The 10508-nt window shown below is 38.8% G+C and overlaps 1 protein-coding gene across 6 annotated transcripts in view; it reads right to left on the bottom strand.

Moving 5' to 3' along the window:
- Positions 1–7274, bottom strand: part of LOC135264106 (membrane-spanning 4-domains subfamily A member 4A-like) — a 52349-nt gene extending 45075 nt beyond the window's left edge. For 5 of the 6 annotated variants that reach the window (XM_064352792.1, XM_064352830.1, XM_064352847.1 and 2 more), the window contains exon 1: positions 7247–7274. In XM_064352792.1, coding sequence (XP_064208862.1) covers positions 7247–7259 — 13 coding nt within the window. In that variant the 5' untranslated portion in view covers positions 7260–7274. Of the gene's footprint in view, positions 1–3455; positions 3513–3941; positions 4053–4270; positions 4351–7246 lie in introns of those variants that run through there. The other variant, XM_064352813.1, reaches the window with a different exon arrangement.
- Positions 7275–10508: the final 3234 nt, after the last annotated feature.

The raw sequence follows: 10508 nt of genomic DNA, 5'->3' as shown, positions 1-10508 counted from the left end.
GGGCTGTGAAAAGAGAAATGGAGAACAGATCAGTGGCAGTCAATCATTCACTCCTACATTTACATTCTGCAGACTTGCATAATAAACACTTCAGACTTGTTAATATATTTTCAGTAAGATTGTCAGGACCTACATCTTTATTTGTTTCACTTAAAGAGCCTGTGTGGTCACCAGTGAGTTTTGTTGTCAGAAAGATTCCCTCCTAATGGCATCAGCTGAGTCATAGTCATATTATACATTAGCTTGTTGGATGTCCAGACTATCCAGAAATGCATACTTAGATCATGTTAAAAATAAAAAAATGTGACTGTTTTACCTGAAGGATATTGACAAGTGAGTGGCGAATGCTCAATAGATATGCAGTGAAGTGAGATAAAATGATTACTGCAATGCCAGCAGTGATGGTGCTGATGATGTTCATCCCAAGCGCTCCTCTCACCTGCAGAAAAGGCCGTGATTTAATATAATGCTTATACATAGTATATATAATGATTGATATACACACAATATAACCAAAATATCCGGACACCCCTTGGTCTGGGGCTGTATTACATGGTTTGGGCTTGGCCCCTCAGTTCCAGTGAAGGCAAATCTTAATGCTACAGCATACAATCACTTTCTAGATGATTCTGTGCTTCCCCAACAGTTCAGCGCTGAAAAGAATAATTGTATATTTGGTCGCCTAAAGTTATCTTTCAGAGATAATGTTATTTCTCTTTTGAAGAAAATATTGTAGTGAAGTAACGCCTGGACTGCGGCTGTGCTGCCAAGCGGGCGGCTTCACAATCAGGAGCTAATGACTCTCGCCTGCGTGTGCTGTTCTGGACTCTGGCAAGTCTTTAAATAGAAGGCAGAGCCAGGCGTACAGGGTTGTGGGGGTCATATTCTTGTGTTTGCGACCTGTGTGCAGCAGACTTTCGACATACGGCCCTCGCCAATTGTTCTGGCCACACTGCTTGTGTGGTGTGACACATCTGGAGTGCCGTGGACCAAACTGGTGTCGCCTCTTCCAGTGTTGGCTGGCACTCAAGCTCAGACCCCGAGTCTTGTCAACAGCGGCAGGGAAGTTTTAATCTGTTTAATTGTGTCTTTTTGTCCCGGGTATTTTACTTGTGTTTGTGCCTTTAATAAGTGGCAGTGCGGGAGGGAAGCTGCATGGGGCGGTCGGTGGTTGGGAAGAGAGTACTAGGCTAGCCTACCGATTATTTCCGACAGCGGGGTGGTAGCCTACTATAACAAGATTGAAGTGTGCATTCTCACATAATATTCTCACTTTGCTACGTGTGACTATGATTATCATTCTTACAAGTTCAACAGTGCACTTGGCTGTGCGTAGTGACTGTAAATTGCTCCGTATCGTAGCCTATCCGGGCTGCCCAGTGGGGTTTTCACCCCGATTTGCCCTTGACCAGCAATAAATAAAGCCTATTATACTTTTCCATATTCCGTGGGGTGTGTTCTCAACTTCCTATATATCTGGACCTTACTGGTAAAAACGTGGTGGCAGCCTACCATTATTTCTGGTCCCTTCTAGTAGGGTTTATTACAATATAATGATTTACATACTCTAACAGATGGAGCTTTATATTGGGATGGCAGGTATGCCATCCTGCCAAGTTTTGCCTTGGCGAGGCAGTATGCTTGGTATGGCAGATATGCCATCCCGTGAAGTTATGTCTTGGTGGGGTGGCATGCCCCATACCTATACAGCACCAAGGTTTCCTACAGAAATAACCGCAGTTACCACAGACTCTCAGCCCTTAAAAACATTCATTTCTACCTTCTGACCCCATTTCAACAGACAGAACTCACAAAAAAATTCACACGTCCACACAATAACGCTCCAAATTTAGGGGATTTAGTGTTTTTTCCTTCTTCTTTTTCTTCTTCCTGCCTGATTACATCATCAATGTCCAAGACCACAAATAATATGTCTCCCCATTGGACATTTAAGGTACATCAGTCAATAAAAACATCGGATGCACACACAAAATGACATATATAGAAGTGCACTCATTTAAAACTGCTAAATTTTGCCATTCCTACATCTCTATCAGTGGTGGCACACTGAGTGGCACTTTTGCATGTGTGAAAGGAAAGGTTCGCATCTCCCCACGGACTCATGAAAACCTTTCACTCATTACACTGCCTTGCTAGGTCACTCAAAATAACACATCATCTCTGCAGGAAACACATTTATATTTCTGAAATACACATAAAATACATCCACACTTTAGACAGGTCTGCTTTCGGCATTTTAACTGAGTTTAACGTTAGCTACCTTGCTAACAACATGACAGACCGACTGTATTAGTTGTGCAGACTGCTGTGAAATTCATGAGCACTAAAATCAGGCAACGTTACTAGTTGTACAGAAACTAGCGCAAGATAATGACTTCTTCACAGCAGGTATGTCACAGGGGACAGTTGCTGCAGCCAATGTTATGAAGAACGGTAGGACTAACTACTAGTCAATTATTAGTCCTTTTAAGATATCTACAAGTTATGGATATCTTGAAACGATATTATTTTGGAGATATCTTCAATTATCATTCTGTCTAGTCAGAATACATTTATAGATATCTTCTATTATCATTTTGACTAGTCAAAATGCTGTTGTAGATATCAAAAACTGGCTCCTTGTATGCATTCCATGTTCTACAAACGCAGCGACCACCATGTCAGACCAACCAGAGTCAAGCATCTTTGTCAGGGTTTTCAATGCTGCGGCCCGTGCGAGAAATGAAATGCTAACTTTATTTTTTTTAAACAAGACGAACTGTTTCACCCCATCTCTTTCTACTTTGTGGCATTTTCTTACTTTTTTTTAGAGAACAGCAACTGCCATTTCTTAAACCATAATTGATCACACCAGGTTTGCAAAACATTACCTTTACAAAATATTTATATATGGCAGACCCTTTTAACCAAAGCAACGTGCAATAAGTGTATACTGAAGGTTGTTGGAAAAACTACAGCACATATGACCAAGTTATCCCATCAATGGATTTTTTCTTCCCTGACGGCACGGGCACATTCCAGGACGACAATGCCGAGATTCATCAGGCTCAAATTGTGAAAGAGTGATTCTGGAATCATTTTCACAAATGAATTGGCCACCACAGAGTCCTGACCTTAACCCCATTGAAAGTCTTTGGGATGTGCTGGAGAAGACTTTACGGATTGGTTCGACTCTCCCGTCGTCTATACACGATAATGCAATTCTGGATGGAAATAAGTGTTGTGATGTTGCATAAGGTTGTCGAAACAATGCCATGATGAATGTGCACGGTAATCAAAGCTAAAGGCGGTCCAACGAAATATTAGAGCGTACGATTGTTTTTTGGCCTGGCAGTGTATTTACAGGCAGCTGCTCTGGAAATGATAAATCAGGGCTACTGAAATCTACCAGTAAATATCTGAATGATCACATCCAGTCAGTGATCAGAACTCACCAGGCATTTGTTGAGTTTGTTGTTAGCAGCAACACTCAAAGCTCCCGAGGAAATGTACTGAGGGATTTAAAAAAAGGTAAATTAACTAATTTGAGTTTGGAACTTTGAATTTTCAGTCCTCAAATTCACCCAATGCTCCAGTAAGCATATTTGAAAAAGAAAGTTTCAGTAAAGAAAGACACTACTAACAGCAAAATACTATATTCTTTTCATGTTTTAGTATGCATTTTAATCCAGTCACAGTTTCTAAACCCTGGATTAAATTGGCATTCAATCCAAACATAAGGTGAAATATTGCACCTAAATCATGCTGAAATCGAATTTTCATCTGATCAATGACACACCTGGGACTGAAGCACAATCATCTATTAGAGGATCAGTGTTTTGTCCACATCGTTTATACCTAATAACCCAGTTCAGTTCAGCAAAGATATTTTAAGCAGCAGGACTGAACGAATGAATGAATGAATGAATGAATGAACTTACAATAAGTCCTCCAAAGAAAACAAGCACAAGGAAACCATCAATGCTTCTAACAGAGATGGTCATTGCGATGCCAGATAACACGTACAGCACTCCAATCATTATTTGCACTGTCTGTAAAAACAAAAAAACAACAAAAATGTTACCAGTTTGTGTCTATGCTTGGATAATTGCAAGGCACTGAATTTTACAGCAGTGTGTCCTAATGTCAATGTCTTTCTTACAGAGCCTTTCCACTGACAGTCTGGGATTGCTGCAGCAATGACTTTGCTTGCAGGTCCCTCTCCAGAGGGAGAGAATGGTAAAATGCAAGAGTTGAGCAATTATCTTACCCCCAGTGCCTTTGTATCTCCTTTCAGAAAGTTTCCCAACGCAGAGGATCTGGCCATTTTACAAGCAGTGCCCTCTGTGGGAAAAGGTGGATAAAGTGGAGGTACAGTTTTACATTACATAGCCGCGTTTCCACCGCAGGAACTATACCCCGGAACTAGGAACCTTTTGAGGAACTCAGTGCGTTTCCACCGCAGGAACTAGGGTCTAAATTTAGTTCTGGGGGCTTTGTTTTACCCCCCAAAACGTTCCTGCTCGGGGGGTAGTACTTTCCGAAAGTACAGGAACCTTTTGGGTGGAGCTTGCAGCGCTGAACATTTCTGATTGGTCGAGTACTCGTAGCATTTGTGTTGTATTTATTTTCCGCCATTACCCGCCATGTTTGAAAATATGCTGCGGCAAACCAATTTATTTTCATAATAACTTCAAATCAAACTTGTATGTTATGCGGCGCAGTAGCCCACTTTTGGTTATAGCCTGTCAACGTCTTGGAATTATAACGTGTGCTCTTCTGTTCTTTTCTTGCTTTAGTATTCGTTTTATAAAATGCTAAGCATTCGTGCTGGGACAGCATATTACGTACGCTACCAAAACATTCAAACGGATTAATTCGGTTGCTGAATATTTTCTTCCGGATTTTCTTTGTTAGCCCGTTGTAATTGACTCAAAACGTTTGATACAGTTATGTGAGGTATGCGGTAGTTCTGCATAATTAACATTGGTGATACAGTACAAGCAAACTGGAAATCACCTTCCGCACTTTTTATCCGGGTAAAATAACAGGTTAATTCTAGTAATCTTCCCTTTAGTTTTTTCAGACTGCCGTAATTTTACTCAATTTTACTGCCATTTTTCAATTCCACGAAAAGACCAGGAAGACTATGGACTCATTTATGGTGCATGGTTCGCATCTGGAGGGCACACTTCGCTGCTCGGCTAGCAGTAACTTCGAAGGAAAGCAAACTGTGGCTGTACCACTACTAATTTACATTTTCACGCAAGTCCGAGTTTTCGTTCTATTCTTGTCATTTTGCGATTAGCCTATATGGAATTGACGACGAGAAAGTAATAAAACAGCAAATTGTTTACAACGTGTGCATGTTTTCTGCTGTTAATGAATGTGTTTGAGAGGATATATGAAAATCAATAAATACAAACGTAACCATATATAGTCATTGTTGGTAACCCGTTGTATATAAGTGGAATAAACCCCTCCGGGCTGTCCCGGTTATTAGAAAATAATGTAGGCTACTTCGGTGGTAGTATGGGGTTACAGAAGAAATCATATGACAGATGGACCGACGACAACGTCAGTGGGCTATATTTGCCTAATCTTCGCGGTACTTTAGACCCCGGTGGAAACGCAGACAACCATTGGCTGAAGGAACCTTTTAGTTCCTGGTAAAGTAGTTCCTGGGACTGAAAGTTCCGGGTAATTTTGGTGGAAACGCGGCTCATGATTATACCCATGACTATATTCTTCTTTTCTTCTTCGTTTTTCTGCCTGATTACATCATCAATGCCCATAGACCACAAATAATATGTTTCCCCATTGGACATTTAAGGTACATCAGCTAATAAAAACATTGGATGCACATGCAAAATAACATATATATAGAAGTGCCCTTTGATATCATCTCACCGAGTAGTGTGTCTGCCTGTGATACTTTTGTCTGACTGACTGACAGACTAGGTTCAACCTCGCGTTCATTTGACCACTCTGTTTTCAGTTTTCGCAACACCGTAAACTTTCTTGCCCGCAGTTTCCGGCTCATGTTACAGAATTTTAAACTCGGCAATTGGATGTTTCATGTTGAAGTGCACCATGGGAGTCGTAGTTAACCTATAAATCCCCACACACATTTGCAAATCGCCAGACGCATTTGCAGATCTCTGCCACGGCAGAAATGTAGCAAAAATCACGTGTAAAAAGACAGCCAACTGAGAGGCCAGCTTGAGTTATAACTGATGATATAGACATTAACAGATCTGTGTACGCATTTACAGATCTGTGTACGCATTTACAGATTTATGTATGCATTTACAGAATGTGTACACATTTACAAATCTGTGTACGCATTTACAGATCTTTATACGCATTTACAGATTTATGTATGCACTTACAGAATGTGTACACATTTACAGATCTGTGTACGCATTTACTGATCTGTATACGCATTTACAGATTTATGTACGCATTTACACATCTGTGCACGCATTTACCGATCTGTATACGCATTTACAGATTTATTTACAGATCTGTGTATGCATTTAAAGATTTATGTAAACATTTGCAAATAATTCTGCTACAATAATAGCCCCATAGTAGTGTAACCACAAAAATAAGACAAAAACGTTGGACAGTGGCTGCACACAATGTTATTTAGAACGGAAGGACTAACTAATTAACTTGCACACACATCACATATAGGCTACTTCATCACGTGCAACATGTCGACAATCGTATTAAGCAAATCCAACTATTCATTTCTTCAGTCTACTTCATAATACTGCGTACAACCACTTGCCAACATTTTGTGTGTGTGTGTGTGTGTGTGTGTGTGCGCGTCCGTGCGTGCATGTGTACTACAGTTCTATATGTTGGCTAGTGTTGGGCATAGCTACTAGATTAACTAGCCTATGTTTTCTATTACCATGTGTGTACTTTCTATTTCTAAAATCAAGTAGCTACAATTGTAGGCTAGCTGTACTGGCATGAAAGTACGTTTGTTACACCAGCATCATTTATTGACTCAGAAAATCCCAGTTTACATTTAAAACCCCATTGTCCATCGGATATTAAAAGCAAAACCTAAAATGGACCATTCAGACCAAAAAGGGCAGGTGCCTCCCCTGCACCCCATTTATTAATTAAATAGTAATTATAAATGTATATTATGCTCTGGTTATACCACTTTTACATTTTTAAGTAGTTATTGTCAGAGATAATATGCACGCCATGGAAGCTGCAGTCATACCCTTCGTCCTCATCAACAAAATCAAACCTTTTAATTACGCCCAGTTGAGTCTTCTTCATCATTATAATAAAAAAAAACAAATTCTCAAAATAATACACGCAATAGTGTCCACACACCAAATGTCAAACTGAAAACAATGTCTGAAGAGTAAGCTTCTTACCTTCCACAAACAAACCTAGAAATGTTTAAGGTGTAACTCTCTTACTGCTAAAATGAGCACAGAAACTGCACAGTAAACATTGTGGACGCAACCACAGACCCTCCCTTCCAGCAAAACTTAGTTTCAGACCACCATGATTTCCTGTCTATTGTCAGTCACATGGTATCTTGTGGGAGAACACAAAGACTGTAGCCACATAAGACATTGATATTCTTTATTTGAAGAAATACGCCCAAACAACATTATTGGCACTACTAGTTACGCTCATTGTTGAAAACCATAGTTTAAAAAAGCTGTTAAATAGTTGCTCTTTGTCCTTTCGACTACCAGATGCCACTATCCTGCGCTGTGTATAAAAGCTTTGAGTAATGAATCCTTTTTCCATACAGTTCAGAGGAACGGTTCAATGCTCTAGACAGCTTCGCTTTGCCATCACTACATGATGCTATCGAGTCAGCATGTACCAAAATCTCTAAGGAATATTTCCTGTTGAATTCATGCCACAAAGAAGTCAAGCTGTTCTGGAGAGAGAAGGGGGTCCTACCTGATGCCAGATAGGTGTACGTAATAAAGCAGCCACTGCATATATGTACGCTAGCACACTTAGAGACTACAGCTCACAAATTACAACCAAAGGAAGAGTACATAGTTCAGACAAAACTGAGAAAATTCACACAACCAAAAAAATACATAAATATATAAATGGCTGAACCATTCCTTGTATCAAGAGCTTGTCAGAGCTAAAAGATAGATTTAGATATTTAAAAAAAAAAACCTTTAAGAAGTCTCAAGAGGTTATGTTTTCATAGTCTTAAACTTAAACCCCCCCCCCCCTCCCCTTCAGACACCCACCAGCACACCAAGAGATCAATTCCACAGGAAACACTGGTATGTATTTTGAGGAGTAGGCACCGGCAGGTATTTTGGTCCAAACACTGGTTAACACTATGGTATTTTTGTAATGTTTGAAGCGTCACTACCTGCCTTTTCGTAGTCTTTCGGTCGCTGAAGAAAAAAAAGTGACACTTTCGACAAACAGTGTGACCTTCGCGCACTGCAAGTCATCTGACCACCTCAGAAAGGAGCAAGCACGGAGCGCGCGGCCTAGGCTCTTTTTGAAAATAAATATGTAGACGCGACAGTATGGTTTTGAAAGCGCATTTAGGCAGAAATATTTAGAAAGTTTAACATTTTAAATTTATGGATTTAATATATAGGCCATATACAGTATATATATAATTTTTTATTTTATAATTTTTTATTTCATTTTAATTATTATTTTTTATTATGGTGTGGCGGCAAGGATTTTGCCATGGCGCCACACCACAGCAATACCTTACCAGTGGAAATGTTGGGATGTGCAAATAGTTTGGATTAAATATGAAATTAAATCAAATAAAAACTGCTTTATTTATTTTGCGTAAAAATTTAATTAACTTCAATATTTGACTGATTTCCATTGTTCCCATTCAGTGAATACAGATCAATAGTGACTGGTTGGCTCCCCCCTGCACACATTGATATTTAATACAGTATTTTACAATAATGTCTAACTGTTTTGTGGAGTGGCTTGCTTTGGAGAAACAATTCATTTTGAAGTTCATTGATGAAAATAAAAAGTATATAACATACTAGTCACATTTCAGTATCTTTCATTGATAACTTAAGTTTGTAAATCCACTGAAATGATAGGACCTTATTCTACTTAGCATTATTAGCTGGAGTTATGTACAGTTAAGAAAACTATTATCAGCAAGATGAAAAATATACCCATAAAATCTAGAAACAAATGAAAAAACAAACAAAAAGAAAACACCCAATTCACTGGGCTTTAGTAAAAGGCAGAGGAAAAGAAACAAAAAACAAAAAAAAAAACAGCAGAATACTTTCCAGCTAAGAACTGGGTCAGGAGATTACTCGCCCCCCCCGGAGTACCAGAAGACTCCTAACTGAGAAATGATAATGGAATGGCAAATAAAAGCCATATTTGTATATATAACTTTTAAAGAGTTTCCATTGAATTGATTTCAGTGCTGATTGCAAACATGCGTATAAATGAATTCAATTCACGTCTTTTAATTTTCATTTGATTGGCTAGATTTGCTTGTGACACATAAACCAATCTATTCATTGACAATTTCAATAACTGAGAGACCTCAGTTCAGTCAGCTTACATAAGCATTTGGGAACTATGCATAACCTAAAAAGTATAAATGGTTTTACTTCTTTTTATTGAGAGTATTTCCCCACTCCAGTCATTTGCTCCACTCCAAGTCCTAAACTGAGCAGTTTGCATGGATTAATCAGAAAACAATCCGAAATTAATAACTGTGTACATTAACACTATTATTTACACATCAAAAAAAGGGAAAACCCAATAACTTGCACATTTGAGCTGGAAACGGCTCAAACAACTCCTCATCGGGATGTTGATCGGACTGCCACTAAATACTAGAAAAGAAATACAGTAACTCCCCACCCCCCACCCCCCATTTATTAATTAAATAGTATATATAAATATATATTATGCACTCGTTATGTCACTTTTACACAGCTAATGCTGGCTACAATACGATTTTATTTTTACAAGACAGAAAAACCGTCTTTTGACACATGTTGCAACTAATATTATAAAAGCTACCATTTGTCTGGAGGCATTGTGTAGTCCAAACAAACGAATACCATAAAATGTTAAAATTATAACATTTAGGCATACAAAAAAGCGTAAAATTTGGAATTCAGTCTGACATCGGGAAGAAAATGTTTTCTAAAGTAGATACTGTCAGAGATAATATGCACGCCATGGAAGTTGCAGTCATACTTTTCATCCTCATCAACAAAATCAAACCTTTAAATTACGCTCAGTTGAGTCGTCTTCGTCATTATAATACAAAAACAACTTCTCAAAATAATACACGCAATAGTGTCCACACACCAAATGTCAAACTGAAAACAATGTCTGAAAAGTAAGCTTCTTACCTTCCACAAACAAACCTAGAAATGTTTAAGGTGTACGTCAAACGTCAAATTTCAGGTGTACGTCAAACAATTTCTTAGGTGTAAGCTTCTTGCTGTTAAAATTACCACAGAAACCTCACAGTA

The sequence above is a fragment of the Anguilla rostrata genome, chromosome 1, assembly GCF_018555375.3.
Source record: "Anguilla rostrata isolate EN2019 chromosome 1, ASM1855537v3, whole genome shotgun sequence".
In the NCBI taxonomy this organism is placed as follows: Eukaryota; Metazoa; Chordata; class Actinopteri; order Anguilliformes; family Anguillidae; genus Anguilla; species Anguilla rostrata.
Note: the sequence above shows the minus strand (reverse complement) of the source record. Positions and strands in the feature narration are given on the sequence as shown.